The 19,288-nt window shown below is 39.8% G+C and overlaps 1 protein-coding gene across 12 annotated transcripts in view; it reads right to left on the reverse strand.

Annotated features, from left to right (window-relative positions):
* Nucleotides 1-19,288, reverse strand: part of Pam (peptidylglycine alpha-amidating monooxygenase) — a 299,077-nt gene that overhangs the window by 92,842 nt on the left and 186,947 nt on the right. For all 12 annotated transcript variants that reach the window (XM_075951994.1, XM_075952000.1, XM_075952003.1 and 9 more), the window contains one exon: nt 18,780-18,863. In XM_075951994.1, coding sequence (XP_075808109.1) covers nt 18,780-18,863 — 84 coding nt within the window. The remainder of the gene's footprint in view (nt 1-18,779; nt 18,864-19,288) is intronic.

A 19,288-nucleotide genomic window follows, 5' to 3' on the forward strand; every position in this document is an offset into this window, starting at 1 on the left:
CGTTTCAGCCAAAGTGTTTAGGGCAATGAACATGACCTTTCAACTCAACATAGCCCTTGTCCCAGTAATTCATTACTGTTTTCATAACCTCTATCCTGATCTTCCAGTAAACTCTTAAGTCAGATAGTTTTCCATATTTCACTGATGACAGGCAACATGCCTTGATGTTGACTTCCCTTCTGCTGTAACTCACAGGGCTTGGACCACCAGGCCACAGGATAATTAACCTACACAAAAATGGATTCATTTCATTTCACTAGGTTATAGGTGACATCTGCCTCTGTCGTTAAAGCCATCATTAAAGGGGAAAGTACTTTTTTAAAAAGTTTACTGTAACTAAGCAACACGATGACCACTAATGTTTTGCTGAATAAAAGAGGAAGAAACTGAAGTCAGGAATTTGGTTTATCACAATCACATACTGGCTGATCACTGGTCAGACAGCTGCATTCTGAGACTAGAACACCAGAATACAAAAGGAGGAAGGCGTAGATGTGATGTGGGAGTGTCATATATCAATCTGTTGATTTCATTGGTTAAGCAATAAAGAAACTGCTTGGCCCTCATAGGTTAAAACATAGGTGGGAGGAGTAAACAGAACAGAATGCTGGGAGGAAGAGGAAGTGAGCTCAGACTCAACAGCTCTGCTCTCTGGAGAGAGATACCATGCTCCCCTCTCCCTGGCAGAGGCGATAGCTCTGTTCTCTGAGGCATATGCGATGAAGCTCTGACCTAGGATGGACGTAGGCTAGAATCTTCCCGGTAAGCGCACCTAGCGGTGCTACACAGATGATTAGAAATGGGCTAAATTAATATGTGAGAATTAGCCTAGAAGAGGCTAGATAGAAATGGGCCAAGCAGTGTTTAAAAGAATACAGTTTCCATGTAATTATTTTGGGGTATAAGCTAGCCAGGCGGCCGGGGTGCTGGGGATGCAGCCCCGCCACTCATATCACAACATAGATGGAAAAGTTAACTGAGGACAAAAAGAAAAATAGAACCCAGTTCTTTAAATGGGAGGGAGTAGAAGTAAGTATCAAACTAAAATGCACTGGAATTGCAGCACTGAGTTTGTGTCACTGAGAGGAACAGGAAGGCAGCTGCTTCTTTGACACATCAATGATGTGCATTCCCACACAACGGTCCTGCTGGAGAGAAGGTCTGGGCTTGGCCTGTTCCAGTCAGACAGCTCTACAGGCAAGTTTAGAACTGAGTCCTCTCATCCAATATGGGTGTGATCCGGAAGATTAATTCGTGGTAGATTATTATTAATGAACAATATTTTCACCTCAGAGAGATTCTTGCACACAGATGAGATGAGTAAAGAAGTTGGCTTTTGATTTAGAGCTTGGGGTTAAATTTGGTAATTGTTTTACTTTTTAAAATTTATTATTTTGTATTTTTGATTTAGAGCTTGGGGTTAAATTTGGTAATTGTTTTACTTTTTAAAATTTATTATTTTGTATGTATAAGTGTCCATTTGTACACTACACGCATGCCTGACACTCAAGGAAGCCAGAAGAGGGAATCAGATCCCCTGGAAGGGAAGTCATAGATGACTGAGATCTGCCCTGTGGGTGCTGGGAATTCAACCTGGTTTCTCTTGATCAGCTGCAAGTGTTCTTAACCACTAAGCCATTTCTCTAGCCCCTTTTATAATTTTTAGGGGATATGCTATATATTTTGAGGAGGCATATATTCTTAGCTAGAAATATGGATTTTTTTTAAGATAGAAGAAATGGAGGCATTCCCAACTTCTCCAACTCATAATAGGAAGAAACAGAAGAAAGAAAATAACATGGGGATATAAAAAAAAGGGAAGAGAGGCCCATTAAAAAAGGAACTTCAGGGCTGGAAAGATGGTTCAGCAGGTACAAGCAGTTAGTGCTTTTATAGATGACCCGGGTTCCATTCCCAGTACCCACATGGCAGCTCACAATCCCCTGTAACTCCCTGTTCCACGGACTCAAAGGCCCCTCTCTTACTGTCACAGGTTCCTGCATGCAGATGGTGTATGTACACACACCCAAGAACAAACATACACATAGACCAAATGAATAAATCATAAATACATTTTTAATTACACTTGAAATTTGTTGTTAAAGATATGGAATAAGGATGTTCTCTGAAAAGCTTTAACTAGGTAGAAGCTAGGTCATCAGTGAAGTAAAGAAATTTTAGTAGGATAAATACCATGAGCCATTTAAAAATGAAACTCCTGGATTAGAAGCCATGGGACTGTGAAGAAGGTCACAATATGTCAATATGCTGTTTCAACATCATTGACTTTTATTAATAAAAATGCTCCTCTTGACTAGATCTGAGGCCAACTGTGTTTTGGGATCTGGACTAAGAGTCAGTTCAATAAGACCCTATATTTGCATAATGTATTGAGACCATTTTGCTTGTGCTGAATTTATGATTTCAACCCAGAATTCATTCAATAATCCTGAGGGTCATTCTTTTGAGGTAGTTTCATGTATTCTTCCTCTCTCTCTATTCTCTCACGCTCTCTAAGATGCATAGTGATTAACCCCTCATCTGAAATGTGTTTCATATTTACAAAGAATTGAGTACAAGGCATCTATGGTAAAAGAATATTTCATGGATGTTGTTCTTTTGCACCGAGGGAACCAGTGAGACCTAATGGATTTCAAAGTATAGAGAGGAGAGTTCATTTACTAGATAGCAAATGACATTAAGGATAGCTCATTATATCATTATATTCCATTTTTAATGTTATATGTACATATCAAAAGCTTTAATAATAGTGAATATAGTGGAAATATTGAAGTATAATTTTGAAAAGGACACATGCAATCATCAAGTTTAATAATGCACAGGACATCACTACAGGGCTAATGAGTAAGCCGCCACTCCTAATACGTGAACACGCAATGGAAGAAAGAGTAGCTCCAGAGTCCAGAGGAGGCTCAAAATCGGTGTTCTATCTGAATCAAATCTTGATCATGATGAAAGCCGGGTGACTGCTTCATAAGGCTCCCAGCTTGCTTTTTATGAGAAATCACTCTCTTCTGTCTAGCCCAAGATGGATAACCACAGCAAGGTATTTTATCAACTATATAGACTCATAGAATTCAGCATTGAAAGAGACCCGAGAGATGATGGATTTCAACTCTTGCCTTTTATATACAGAGGAACAAGAGGATTCAGAGAGTGAACGTTGTCCAAGGAATTCATGTACCTGGCAAAAAAATTGGGTATCACATCTAATTCTCCAAAGTTAGTGCTTAATAAACTTATTTCCATCAGAGAGTTCTATTTCTTAGAGATTTCAAAGGCATTTTCTTTATGAAGTATCCCGAAGCAAAGATAACGGACTCCAGTTAGAATGGATAAAAAGCCAGTAGTACTTAAAGGCATCCACTTAAGCAGGAAGCTGGATCTTAATGGGAAGTGAACGCATGGGATATGAGGTTATCCATCCCAAACTATTTAGCTTGCTTTTCTAATAATAGCTTGTAATTCCTGCTTGGATCCCTAGCTAAGCAGTAAAGTAAGCATGTAGAATAATGCATGACAACAGCCCATTCCATCTCAGGTTCTTAGAAGTCTGCTGGCCTCTCCTAGTTTTCCCTCTAGAGATAGCCCTCCTTCCATGAGCTCATCTCGTCCTGCTTGTTTCCTGCTTCAATAAAAGAATAGGTCAACCAAAGATCCTTAGGGAGCCAGGGTATTGTTATAAACTATATCCCACTAATTAGAAAGTCCTTCAGAAAGACAGGAGAACAGATTTCAATTCCCTATACTCTCTCCGGAAGGGAAGGGAAGCGAAGTGAGGAAGCATATCCATCTTTTACTCTCCTAAGTCAGTTTGGATGATGGATACTTTCCTTATACAGCTATGGAAAAATAAGGCTAGGACCATTAACGAATGTCAGAAATACAAAGGGGTGACATCTTTAACAACAGGACTTGTGTCAGCAAGCTAATAATTCCAAACTCTATCATAGCTATTCTCCTTTCTTCCCTCCCTCCCACCCTCCCCAAATGTTCTTAATATAATCAACACTACTTTCCTGTATTGAACGTACAAACAAAAATAAATTAAAGGCGTTACAGCAAGTGTAAATAACAATACATAAACATTTAAATTTCTTGTGTTGTCTTCGTCTGTATCTTATAGCTCTTTGTTCTAAATTACTGATGTTGAAATAATTGGACAGGTGCTGTTTTCCTGAGACAAAAATCATAGCTCCCAAGGTGATCAGAAAGAGAAGATCATTCAGAAATTAATTTCTGAAGCCAGGAAAAATTTCATAAGTGAGAATTCCTCTGAAAATCTCTTTGGGAAATGTGTTTCTTAACACACCCAGCATATAGTTAACTTAGCATTGGAACAGAGTGTTACCAATAGGGCCATTTTTTAAAGGTATTTTTGTACCACTACATTGTACCAGTCTATTATAGAAGTTATTTCTGTGCAATTGGAGTTCTGCTGCTGAGCCCTGGCACAGACGTGAGAGGCTAACAGGAGAGAGAACGACTGTGAATGCAGAAGATCAGTCCCTTTGCTTACTCGGTGGAAAAGGCATCTGAAAGAACCCTGGTTTTACAATAGAACAAAACAAGAAAAACAATAAAACAAACAAAAAACAAAAACAAGACAAAACAAGACAACCAAACAAAAAAACACTCTTAATACTGAACACGAGACAAGGGTAACCTGAGTCATCAAATTTCTCCTGGAAAATTTCTGGGTCCTTGAAAGCATACTCTCAGTACCCCTTTCCTGGACACCTTCACAAGGCACAATATGATGACTTCGGTTGTCAAGGCGTATGTGTGTCTGCTAAGCAGAACATGACGGAAATACTGGCGCTGTTACAGTGTGGTTCCAGCTATGCAGAGGGTTCCTGAGGCCACTGAAAGCAGGCTTAGCAGACAAGTTTCAGTACTAAATAAATGAAAGCTATGAACTTCAAAAAGGAATTCCCTTTGAAGTTGTCACTGCAGTGAGTTAGCCTCTTTTGATTTTGTATTCACTGTTATGGGAATAGAAATTATTAGCTTCCATTTGCCTCGTGGCAAGGAAGAGAAAATGTACTTATCCAGCATTGAAGAAGACAACTTTTAGAGATGATGGCTTGTGTGTTCCCAAAAGAGATCAAATGGAAGGCATGAAAGCTCCCCACCCTACTCTTACAAGGACAGCGATTGGAGGGTGTTCTTTGCTATCACTTTTTAGGACTGCAAATAAAAAAAAATGAATTCATAGCAAAAAATATCAATTTAAATTTTTTTTCCTCTTGGAATCATGAGCCGTCCATCCACAGAACGAAAATTGAAAAGACAATGTACCAAAGCTAGATAAATCCATTTTTAAAATGTCATGGAATTTTAAATGTCCATTTTAAAAAATCATCATTGAACTATAATACAAATAAATACACAAATCAGATGGTACATATGCAGGAGTTACACACACACACACACACACACACAGAGAGAGAGAGAGAGAGAGAGAGAGAGAGAGAGAGAGAGAGAGAAACGCATGTACACATATTGCATCGCCAGCACTTGAATCAAGAAAGATAAACCCTCTGTTTTTATTCCTTTCCTGAGGCATTAGATTTTAAATTTCTATATTGTACAAATCTCATATTTAAACATTTATTTGTATCATAGAAGATATCCTGTGGCTAATATCAGATATATTCACAGCCAACTTGTTCTCTATATTCAGGGGTTTTTGTTGGACAGCGTTGATTCTTGGTTATATTTTTTCCTTTCCTTTCCAGGCCCTCCCAAATGTCCTATCAATCACTTTTCACTTCTTTATTGCTATTTTATTATGTGTCATATATTCATCTTTTAAATGGCATTATGAGTTTCTTTTGGAACTTTCCCAATTATTATTTATTGTTTCCACTGAGACCAGAAACCATGAGGCACAGGCTAGGAGGAACCAGGCAGATGGACCTAGATCAAATAGGCCATCGAAGCAAAAGTGTCTTGAAGAGATAGCATCAAGAAAATCCTTTTACGTAAGATTTGAAATATAAGACTGAAAGTATACTCCTCATACCAAATGCTCTATTTCCAATTTCTGAATCATCTTAAGGGCATCTTTAGTAGCATATAAAAAGTTTATCTTTTTTGCCCTTTGCAATTTTTAACTATTTCAGGTCACAATGCGTTCTTTCATTTTTGTTTAATCTACATGGTTAGGAATGACAAACGTGTTTTGAAAATAAAAAAATTTATATTTCCAAAAGCCACAATATAAGTTCAAAAATTAAAAGATCAGAACAAAATTCCTGGTGGTATTTTTAGAACTATGAATAACTGAACTTGAAGACTGATTAATAACAATTAACAGAGTTACAAATAGAAGAACATAGCAGTCTCCTCTCTCACGTGGCTCCCTATCTCTCCATAAGCTCTCCCCATATATATAGTTAAGCTTCAGAAGAGGGAGAAATCTGCATGGAAAGAAACAGCCAGAAGGGTGTGTTAGGAGGAAAGATTAGGCTTATCTTCAAATGGGAAATAGAGTAAAGGAGCCCTGTGCTTCTCCCAAATGACTTCCTTCTCATCTAAGAAAGCTGAGAATGTGGGCAAGGAAACAGACCAGAGTGTGAGGGATCAGAAGCTTGCCAGAGCATGTGTGCTCAGTGGAAAGAACACCATGGTCACCTCGGCAAGGTTGGTGTGAAACAGGGCTCTTGAAACTGAAGCGTATCCTGTAATTTTACATGAGATAATCCACAAGTAAGTTTTTTTTTTCTTTTCCCGGTGGCTTTCCAAACAGTTACTAGGAAGGGCTGAAACAAAAAGCCATTCTCTAGCAATTTAAATGGATTAATAGGGTGTTTAGTATTATTTCCAAGTTTTGATCCCCTTGGCAAAGGGCTAGTGAAATGGTTCAGTAGGTAATGGTGCCTGCTATGAAGCCTAAAGTCCTGACTTCAATCTCTGGAACCCACATGCAGAGAACCAACTCCTGTAAGATGTCTTCTGACCAGCACATACATGCTGCAGCATGTCACACTAAATAAATGCAAGCAATAAATGACTAAAGGCAATATAATTAAGAAAAATGGAATTAACAAGTACAAATAAGTCCAAAAGGTTGAGATAGGATAAACGAAGGCAAAGCATAGGCATTCTGAAAACAAGCAAAACTACACATAATTCAAAAGCTTGAAAAACTAGAGTGCATTAAGAAAGCCTTTCCCTGCCCATAAGAAAAAGATCACTTCAACACTGTACTGTTCTATGCCAAACTGCTTTTTTCTTAAAATCCATGCATTACATTCAAAATGCAGTCTTTGAGACAGTCAGTGGTATTGCAGTGTTTTACATAACTAAGTGAATAAAAACATAATTACATGAATAAAAACCTTAGTATGGCCATTAAATATATGTATTGAAAATAAACATTTATCCACTGGAATGAATGAGATGAAATAGTACCATTTAGTCTTTCATAATGAAGATGATTAACAAAGTTGAAATGCAGGGAGGTGGTGAATCATGGAGCTCACATTTTTAAGGAGACACTGGCAAGAAAAAAAAATCCTGAGGGATAATAGGCTTCTTTATGATCATTTCAGAGGTACTGAATACTCCTAAATCATTCATAGGGCTCATATCAAGCCACTTGTGTTCAGTGAAGGCAACAGAAAAATAGGGAAGAAGATTTGATCTCGAGTCTTCTGAAACCAGTGGGATTAGCAAACAGCCTGATGGAGGAACGACCTGAAGGATAAGGGAAACTGACTCCCCCACGATCAGAAAGACAAGGCACAAACGAAGTGAACTAAACTATCCTGATCTTTACACATAGTCCATGTTGTTCATGAACCCACGTCTCTAGGTAATTGCAGCCTGAAGGGCTGTTCTCAACACTGCCTGTTACAGCACTTGCCTTACATAGGTAGGCCATGCACTTTGGCACACATGCAAATGAGAAATACAACACAAATTCGACTCTTCCAGTTTCAACAGCGTGAATAAGCAGCTATAATACCCTGGGCCAAACATAACCTTTCTGCACATCGATGCTTATTTCTGAGAGGTGGAAGGGCTGGGCTAGGTAATTCCTCCATTCCGTGGCCTTTTCCCAGTCTTCGATATTTAAAAAATCAAGCGCTTTACAAATGAATTAGGAGACAACGCAGAGAGCCTACTAGCTCAACTGCTTTCTTTTCTGAAGAGACACCAATCTCTGCTTCTACACATCATACTCAAACCATCTCTAAAGGCTTGAGTCTTTCAGTGGGTAGAATGCTACCTTCTGGACCACCATTTTTTCTTAGAGTTGACTTCCTCGTTCCTTTCCCATCTAGTCTGTCGTTCATTTATTTCACTTAAATTTTTTAAAATATCACAAAAATGGAAAGTTATAACTTATTTTGGTCAGCTTGTCAAAAGGCTTGCTTTGGGGCTAGAGAGATGGCTCGGTGTTTTAGAGTGCTCGCTGCTCTTCCACAGGACCTGGGGTTCGGTTCCCAGCACCTACACAGCGGACCCTCAACTGCCTGTCACTACAGGTCTAAGGGGACAACTGCTCTCTTCTGGACTCAATAGTCATGTACTCAGTGCAAATACATACAAGTCGGCACTCACGCTTACACATAAAGGAAAAACAGGTAAATCTTCCAAATGTTTGACTCGATTAGGTGTGAAGAAGGATATGTGTGCATCCATCCACGGTTGTAAAATAAGGAGGGCGATCTCCGCGAATGTCACACATGCCCTCGAGTGGCTTTTCTCATAGTATTCTCAAACCCAATGTTCAGATTTTAGGTAAATGCCGAGACTAAAAAGAAATTAACTTTCAAACTTCTAAGGAAAGTGAGGGAAGAACCAGATAGTAATTAAATGCATTTTCTTCTTTCAAGTTCCTCTTTTCTTAAGAGAATTCAGATTTAATTAAACATATTTTGGTAAATGAAAATTATTCTGCTCATGTCCCAAACCCAAGAGACTGATACGACACACCTGTAGTGTAAGAAAAAAAAGAACTGACTTCAATCCTTACAAGTAATATTTGAGCTCTTGTCAAAGTTTAGTTTGCAAACAAAGCAACTGGAAAGTGTGTTAAAAATGTAATTTTTTTGGGTCTAGTGGTATCCTGATAATCTATAAGCTCTATAGCAAAAAATATATGTGTGTGAATATATATTTACTGGAGGCTTATTCACAAAATATGTAGTGTACATCTTATAAAATTGATAAAATATACAATATGCTTTACTGTAAATTCCATATAAACAGTTGAGCCTCACCAATTCTATTACTGGATTTTTCTAGACAATTTTTTAACTTACCTGTAGCTGTAGATGTGCAATGTGCAGTTACAGTGAGAATATCTACTGATTTTTGTTTTGTTTATCGAGGCAATAAAGCTATATGTTGGAACTGCATTTGGTCTTTAACCATAGCGAAATCTTTGCTATCCCTGGAAATGGGGGTATTATAATTATAGTTCTTATTTATTTTAATCATTGACCATAATCTGCATGGACATGATTTTCCAGTATTGTACTTGCTCTAATCAAAATGCAAAAGAAACAAACAAATGAACAAAAAATCCAGTATTATACAAGATTGACATGAAGGATTCCTCAGTCTCTTTCCATGGTGTAATGGCTGATTTCCCATCACTAACACAACCACACTGAACACAGAGTCAGAAAGATATGAACAACGTTGCAATGGTTTTGAGCGTTTCTAGCACACAGAAACAACACGTGTAAAAGGGTAGCACTAATAGTAAAATAACAATAAGGTGATAAATTATCAATACTTACTGCTTCTTTTAAAAAGAATGATGGCTGCATATTTAACAGAGTATTACCTGTTGGCTTTTGTAACCATACAAGACAGCGCACCACAGCCAATGCCTGACTGTGTATAGCATTCAGTAGGTCTAGTGTAATGCGGAAAGCTTTATTTTCAGCAAAGGAGGGGTATGTAAAAAGTCCTCAGATTAGATTCTCTTAGAGTTTGATTATGGACTTTAGAGGTGAATCTATTAGGGTCTTGCAATTCATTCTAATTCTTTTAATGAGACATTATAGTGGTTTGCTTAAAAAAAAAACCCATAAAAATGTAGTATTAAAATACGGAGTGTAGATAAGGAAATGAGTTTGCTTATTCATAGTGGATTGTAAAGTGTAAAAAGTGATTTGTTGGATAATTTGGTGGAATCTCTTAAGGTTCAAACACTTGGCAATTGAAAGTAGCATTTTTAGATATCGACCCCAAAATATTTGCTAACACTATCCACTGCAGAAAAGAAAAAAACTTATACAACTCTAACAGAGGCAAGAATTTCACACACCTGCATAACAGAATAAGCTTTAAACTGCACTGCCAAAGATTTCCTTTCTCTTCTTCTCCTCTCTCCTCCTACTCCCTCCATCATGTGTGAGAGTATATCCGTGCGTGAGTATGTATATATGTGTGTGAGTGTGTGTGTGTGTGCGCATGTGTGTGTGTGTGTGCTGGCTCAGCATGCCAGTGGAGGTGAAAGAGTAATCTGTGGGAGTCACTTTTCTCCTCCGACCTTGTGGGTCTGAGGGATTGAACTCACCTGCGACGTGATTTTTACCAACCCTCCAGAGGAGATTTTTAAATAAGTAATCAAAAAGGATCTAAAAGGACTCAGCTTAAATACTAGGGTCCGAGGCAGCACACACTTTGAAGAGGAATGAGTAAAAACTGGCTTGGTGTATACTGCGGGAAAGCATGTATAGGTGGAAGCTGCTTGGAGAGACGGAGGGGAGACAGTGGAGGAAGCAATGGTGAGCAATCTTTGATTCGGTATCCCACCATCTGGGCACTCAGACATCAGAGAGTTGGGAGCACTCACACACGTTCAAGTGAAGCGTCCTCTTTATGCTGGGATGCAATCATTTTAAGTGCCGCTTCCCTGCCACTGATCTCTGCTCTATCTGGTTCAAAAATGCATTAGCAAGGGATTTTTTTTTCCTGGGCTCACAATTTCAAAGCTTTCCCCCAATTCCCCTGTGGCTGCAGCCTTGTAAGAGCTGGAGAAGGCTGGATCCAGCGGAATGACAATTCCTCTGAAATCCTGTTTCACGTCAGGCTGCCATGCCTACCACCCTTCCGTACTTGCTCTGCTCCTCAGTGTGGGAGAACAGCATCCTCTTGGATGTATATGCATTGTGGGTCCATTGACCCTATGTTTAGAAACATGCAACTGTTTGAAAGAAAGAGTAGGAGGAACCACACCTAAAAGGATTACTGACAGGGTAGAACAAGGCTGGAGAGCAAGAAGTCCGGACATTCTTGTTGCCATGATGCTACACAAACAAATCCCTGCAAAGTTCTAAATCAGTTACCTGTGCATTCACAGAGAAATTAAATAAAAGGAAACTCAAGTGACAAGAGTCCAAATCTAAAGCACAAAATCAGAAGACGGGAGAAGGGCTGTTAAAGTCTTGCAGGTTAAAAACCATCTAAAGTACATGGCACTGGGGCTCAGAGAAGGTTGAGGGCATAACGGCTCATGCTGCTCTTGCTAAAGACTAGAGTGTCATTCCGGGATGTTGGGTATCTCAGAGCTTCCAGTAACTTCAGATCCCAGGCACCTGATACTCTCTGGACATCCAGAGTCACCTGCAATCATATGCACTTACCCACACAGAGACAAATTATATATATTTTTTTAAAAAAATAAAGTACACATGATCATGCCAGTTTTTCAGGCCCCTTGCTTGTTTGCTTAGATTATTATGGCTATTTTGTTCTATTTACATGTGCTTCTGTTTGACAGGAGATGACACGCACACAGATTTTCCTTTTACCTTTGCCTCCATGTAGTGCATTATTTGAAATGAAACGAGCTTACGTGGTAGTTTGACCACAAATGAAGCTAAAGGGAATACAGAAAAGCAGGTAAATGTGGGCGATATGCCCAGTTACGTGGCAACAGCCTTTGTACTATTATAGACCACGGGTTCCTGTTTAGTACAATGCACCATATCATTAAGAAAAGTGGGGAGGGGGTAAGAAGATTTTGAATTGACATTTATTGCCAACCTGCTTCATGCTGGCATGTATATATATATATACAACACAGCACATCTGACAACTTCATAGACACATTATATATTCTCTGATGACTTCTAGCCAAGTTTTTTTTACTGAACCATTTTATTTTTATCATATTTATATGTATGTTTCTCTGCATGGGTATGCGCATGCGACATAGGGGTCAGAAGATGCTGTGGGAGCTAGAGCTACAGGCAATGATAACTGCCTCATGTGAGTGCTGGGAACTGATCTACGGGAACCTGCAAGAGCAGCCTGTGCTCCGAACTGCTGAGGCATCTCTGTAGCCCCTGTCTAAGATGGGTTTTAGTACTTAAAAAAGATGAAGCCTTAGCTTTCTGGAAAAAGTTGCTATTAAAAAAATCTTTAATAAATTAAAAAAAAGAAAGAAAACATGAGAAAGAAGAAAAGGTAAAAAAAAACATTTCCAGGGAATCCTACTGAAATTTTATGACCTGATTTTACTAATATAATTTAGAAATGTGGAAACTAAAGTATGTTTTTAGAATTCACATCAAGTTAAAAAATAAGGATTTTTAGGATTAATTCACTTAATTTAGAATATAAGTATTAACTCACTCTCAGGAAAGTGGATCTCCATCTCTCCTTTCAGGATTCTGCTGCAATGTAGGAAAAGCAGGTGTATGTGGAGGGTTGTGCTGACAGTGTAGGAACAGGAAACATCACATGACTAGAACCCTCCTTACAACACTGATTGGCAGGTGTTGGGGTCTATGTGCATATGTCTCTGGGGTCTTTTTACTGTGTAGCAAGAGCTGGCAAGAGATGATTTTGGTGTTTTAAAAATTCTGCTAACCGCCGGGCGATGGTGGCGCACGCCTTTAATCCCAGCACTCGGGAGGCAGAGGCAGGCGGATCTCTGTGACAAGAGCTAGTTCCAGGACAGGCTCCAAAGCCACAAAGAAACCCTGTCTTGAAACACCCCCCCCCCCAAAAAAAAATTCTGCTAACCTAGAAAAGAGGGTTTTGCATTTGGGAAGAGATTCTATTCTCAGACTGCTCTAACTTGAGATCGTGAGACCAAGACACTTTCAACCTGAGAAGCAACCTCTTGTTCAAGAATAGTGACCAATGCAAGGGAACCCCAGAAATAAAAAGTCAGTTTTTATAAAATTCCCCTAGACCAAAAACCTGCAGAAAATAATGCCTAACTCTGAGAAAAATCTCAGGAGAACTCTCTTTTTAGAACAAGACTTGATTGGAAAAAATTAAAGACAAAAGCTTATGTTTTGTGGAATGCATTAGTGACACATCCTGCTGCCGTGACAAACAGGAAAATAAAAGAAGGGATTATTGGGGCCCACAGTTCAAGGGTACAGTCCCTAGGAGGGATGGGTCCTAGAGCAGGACAGTGAGGCAGCTGCTCACAGTCTCCAGTCAGGAATGGGAGCATGCTGAATGCCCTGACGTAGCTTTCTCTTTTCCATTCAGTCTAAGACCAAAACCCACAGAATGGAGTGGTGAACACAGTTAATGTGGGGGTCCCCACCTCAATTAACACAAGGCAGAAACTGTTTAACGGCTCAGTCCAAGGGCGTGTCTCTTCAATGATTCGATCCTCTCAAGTTGACACTATTAGCCATCACTTAGAGAAGGACAGATGGAATCTCTGTGCTGCTATTTTCATTTCCTTAATGACAAGGGGTTGATCTTTGCTTTTTGCACAGTTGAACTCTAAATAATAAAAACTGGTCACTAGAATACTTCTTACAACAATGACAGATATGAACATATATGTTCTGTGTTTAAACTCTAAGACCCTTGTAAAATAGCAAATATCCCTTCTGTAGTAGAGATAGCTATGACAAAGGATTCACTTTGGAGTATTTACTTGTTTATGTGGACCATAGTGAATGCAGCTAACATTCAATGAATGAAGACTCATAAGAGAACCCCAGGTGAGCCATCTGGTCCCATTTCATAGCTTAAGAAGGCAATGAAGGCTGATGAGAAGCCAAGGACAATGGCACTAGGTTTCGATCCTAATACATGAACTGGCTTTGTGGGAGCCTAGCCTGTTTGGACGCTCACCTTCCTGGTCTTGGATAGAAGTGGGAGGACCTTGGACTTCCTGCAGGGCAGGGAATCTGGACTGCTCTTCATTCTCGAGAGGGAGGAGGAATGGAGTGGGGGGGGGGAGGGGGAGAGGGGGAAGGGAGTGGGGGGAGGGGGCGATTTGTGCGAGGAGGGGGAGGGAAATGGGAAATTTTTTTTTTGCAACAACTAAAAAAAATAAAATAAACAACAACAACAACAAAAACGAAGGCAAAGAGCTGCCTACATACTGGGCAAAGTCAACAGAACAAGGATGTGCCATTATTAGGCTGTCTAGATTTAGAGTCATTAAACTCTGAGATATGCTATTACCTATATAAGGCTATCATTTTCAATTAGACTCTTTGTAATTTCCCTTGAAATATAATTTGTAAATAATTAACCAGTGTACACTTAATAAATCATTCTGACTTTCCCATCCCCCATCCTGGCTACCAGTTTACAGTGTTAGTGGCTTTTCTACATGCTCAAGCGTGGAACTGGCCGGCATGACAAACTGAGCCTATGATTCCAACACCTCCGGAGGGAGTGCTCTCAGACCCAAGTCTTACCAGGGCCATTACTCTCTAATACATTCTTTTCGAATTGCTTGCCACATCTCCCTTCTCTGGTAAGGTCAAATTAATCACTAAGAGGTTGCCGGGCATGGGGCTATTTCATTCTCATATCTCTGGATGTTTTTTGCCTTTGGAATGATCTTCCCTCCTGGCGCTTGGACATGGGAGCTCTAGTTTAGCTTACAGAGCCTTGCTCAGGTTCTAAGAAGCCTCCTCCCCCAAACCGCACCTCGCCTCCCTGGGTTGACGTGGATGCTTCTGCCTCTCTACAGCCTCCATTAATAGCATGCTCATCTATGACTTTCCGTGCACACACTCCTTCTGTGTTTGCACTACTGAGAGAGTAAACTCTGGCTGGCAGGAAAGCAGTGCCCTGCAACAGCCCATGCCTGCCAGGGACTGGCATGGCATTTCAAAAAGCTAAGTGACTTTTGATGAAGCTTTTACAGCTTAATATTTGGTACAGTTACAAAACAAGTTTTTCATACGATCTCACAGAACTCATATGCCATCTTTTTCCTACTGTGAGAGATTCTAGCCTAAGACTTTCTGACTGTAGTTTATGCTTCCTGACTGTCAATCATGGCCCCACAAATTTAAGGAGGTTCTTTTTTTTTTCCCTGTGGAAGACGTAACGTTTAATCAAGGATGTAAAGGCGATGTAAAAGTCAGACGTAAGGCTATCTGTAGGATATATGCTCCAGAAATCTTCCAGGTAGAGGAAGGGCTGAGAACGGAACTACTTTGTTCTTTTTTTTTTTATTGATAAAAGAATAAAAAAAAAATTTCCACCTCCTCCGAGCCTCCCATTTCCCTCCCCCTCCTCCCATTCTTCTCCCCCTCCTCCCACCCTTCTCCCCCTCCCCCCACTCCTCTCCCCTTCCCTCTCCAGTCCAAAGAGCAGTCATGGTTCCCTGCCCAGTGGTAAGTCCTAGGTCCTCCCCCCTTTAAGGAGGTTCTTTACCATCATTGTGGGAGGTCTGTTTCTTAAGAAGTCCTTTCTGTAAATGGGGAAAAATGCTGGCTCGCTTAAGCCAAATATCTCCCCACTTTTCAGGAGGAAACCGAAATTTCCTGGGAGTGTTATACTCTTTTTGATTTACAACATACAGAAAATATCATCCCTAGTTCTTAAGTCGTAAAGTTCCAATCTTCACTGACGTTGCTATCAGAGTAGTGGATTTTCATATGTTCATGCATTTCTGGGCACAGCTATACATACACCACACATATTGGATGCACTTTCATAAGTAGAAGACGCTGTTTTCTCCTCTTCTAATTGTTTATGAAGAGAAATGTAGCATTTTGCACAGAACCTGTTTCAACAAAAGCTGGGGACTCTGGCGGGCCTGAGCCTATCCACACGCATACACTCATACACGGGGACCTGCTCTCAGCTGGCAGGTACTTAAGGAGGAAAAGGATGAGGAGTGGATGGGGCTGAGGGGGAAGGTGGAGGAAGCAAGAGGAGGGAAGGGAGTGAAAACAGGGATTGAAATGTAAAATGAGAAAAGATCATTATTTTAAAAAAATAATTAATAAGAAATACTATGGGATGAAAACTGTATTGTAAAGACATGTATGTCATTTTAAAAGAAAGTGCTGACACAGCCCCTTCTTGCTCATCAGCTCTTTCCTCTTATCTTTCTTCCTCACGGTCCACCTATGCACACAAGCACACATAAGTACAGATACCCTGTTCAAATGTTATTATTTACTTTTGTTTTGCTAATTGTCTATTTTTTCATGTTAATAGCTTTAATTGCACACAACTGTGACTATGGAGCTCATTTTAAAAACAAAGTCTCATCATTTAGAAAACTTTTAATATATTAAGTGACAAACTTTATGAAATGGAAAAATCATTTTCCAAAATAATACATTAATTTATAAAGCTTCTCAAACTGTATTAGGCTTACCCAAGTCTGGTAGTCTTGAGTTGTATAATTCAACTCCTATCCCCCCCCAATTCAATAAATGGAAAACGTCCGTTTCCTTATTTCAATGAGATTTGATGCTCTCCTGTGTGCTCCCTTAATGTTCTATACCATGTGACAAGATTGTATTTACTGGCACTGAATGAATTATGGGAATTATTTTTTACACTTTTCTATTAGAGTAAGTGATACACTATTTTATGTTATAATAAGCTCTCTGAATATTAATGCTGGTTGTCTTTATACCTTTTATATAGCTTCTTTTGGAAAAACTAGAAAGGAGAGAAGCCACTACATGAAATTTCCCATCTGCCTTTTACAGTAAGAAAAGTTGTTTGCTTATATATTAAAATACCAGGACATTATTACCTTAATATTAACACTAATTCTAAAATGAGTCAGCAGTAAGAGATTAAATTATTAAAGTGTCATGCTTTTCAATCATCAGTGCCTATCATCCATTTTCTCTGAGGAATGCAACCAGCCTCTGTCAGGAGTTCGAGAAAAATCTCTGAGGAATTATGTTGACAGCAAAGTTCAGTGTTTCACAGAGGGACAGAGAATCTGGTTTGCGTGTGTGTGGGAGGGTTGAGCTGGTCTGGCTGTGGGCCTCAGGGACAGCCTGCTTGCCATTTCCAAAACACAAGTTCCATTAGTGTTCCATAGGCAGCACCAGAAGCTGCCTGTTTGACCGAGGCCAGTTGCAGCATTCCAGAGCAAACTGTTTCTGGCTTTGTTTCTCAAACACAAACATTGTTTTATTCCTTTGCTTGCAGCAAAACCTTGTCTCAGCAATCTCAACTGCTGGCAATTTACAAGCAGGTTATGGGGCAGAGATGGAAAGCTATTTTGTCGTGACTGGAGTTTTTGTTTATATATACACATATACACACAAATTTTGTTTGTAAGTTAGGATTGTACACTGGTCTACAGGTTCTCATTTAACTGATCACATGTCTAATTAGAAGTGTTCAGTTATATAAAATTACTACTTTTCTAGAGGAAGACAACATGGTGCTCCATTTCTGAGGGCTGAGAACCTAGGGAGTCTCTCTACAACATGGGGGGATCTCTCAGGAAAAGCTCTGAGGCTGTGGTTCTCAGCCTTTGGGGCAAATGGCCCTTTCACAGGTGTCTCATATCAGATATTTACATTACAATTCATAACAGTAGCAAAACTACAGTTATAAAGTAGCAACGAAAAATAACTACGATTGGGGGTCATCGCAACATGAGGAACTGTATTAAAGGGTTGCAGCATTAGGAAGGTTGAGAACCACTGCTCTAGAGTGTATTTCATAGGTACAGACAGACACTTGCTTCTAGAACTTGTTACTGGATGGAAATCAAATGTGTTTGAGGAAGAAAATTTGTCTGGTCAGTTATTCTACATATCACATTATGGAATTCTGGAGGAAGTATGTCATCCCAGGACAGGAAAACAGTCATAAGCCAATGAGGACTCAGTTACTATTTACAATCTCATGGAACCACGAGCACAAATTCAAAACATAGTTGGCGTTCGCTACAAGCCCCAGAGCAAATAAGAAATACCACCTTTGGTTGCTTTGGGAACAGAGCCCATTAGTCATGTGGATGGTTCTTTAACAGGAGAAGGGGCGTTTTAATGAAATGCCCAGTGATCACAGGTAGAGATACTTGTGTCGGATGACTTCGTATGCTAACCAGGGACTGAGACCAGTGCCTCAGTACAGAGGACGTGGAGGAGTGCATGCAGCGGCCGTGCGAATTACGCATGAAATTCAGCAGTGGCCAGATGGTTTGCAGAATCCGTTCACTCTCCCTGTGGCTTGCTCACCATAAAGTAAATAAGCCAGTAGGTCCTTTCTGTGCTTTCTAATGGTATTGCCTGCACTGAGTGACACTTCTGATAGGCATAGGAGCAAGCAGGTCAGACAAACGCATTGGACGCCAGCAAAACTGAAAGCATAGCAGGCTGGAAGCTTGCATTGTGGAAATAACCTTTAGAAACAAAGCCATTCCTTCAGCAGTTGCAAATTAAAGCAACTTAAGGCAATTACCCCTGCTTGGCAGAATATATGGGCAATCCTTCATTTTACTGCATGGATAATAGCCCACCTCGTTTAAGTAATAAAGTATTGAACATTTTGCTCAGTTCCAACACTTCAAAACTTACCTCGAAAAGCACTAATATCCCCATAGTGAACTTGAAGGACAAAGTATTTACTTCCAGTTTCTCCTCCAACTCTGAATCCAACACCTAAATCATTATAAAACAAGCAAACCGTCATGACGGAAGCTGGGGCTTACATGCGTTACAGTCAGGAGTCATTTTGTGCTGCTGGTCATGAAACTCTCGGGGCACAAAATGACTTCCACCATATAAAATCAGCACACAGAAGATGAAAGAAGCTGCATTGGCCAGAGAATGTTTAACCAAAACTCTAAAAGAATCTATATTCTGAGTTCCCAATTTAGAACCAGAGGGGTCCTTGGTCCTTTAACCAAACAGACCACTCACTGGGAAAGAAACAGTGGGACAAAATTCTGTCCCTGTTGGCTGTTTAACAAACATATAAGAAGATTCTATTTCTGTTTAATAAACATTAATATTTACCTTTTTGAAGTGGTTGTAGGAAAGAGAATCTTAGAAGTATCTCAGAGTGGCTACTTTCCCTTCCACAT

Source organism: Microtus pennsylvanicus, chromosome 17, assembly GCF_037038515.1.
Source record: "Microtus pennsylvanicus isolate mMicPen1 chromosome 17, mMicPen1.hap1, whole genome shotgun sequence".
Classification (NCBI taxonomy): Eukaryota; Metazoa; Chordata; class Mammalia; order Rodentia; family Cricetidae; genus Microtus; species Microtus pennsylvanicus.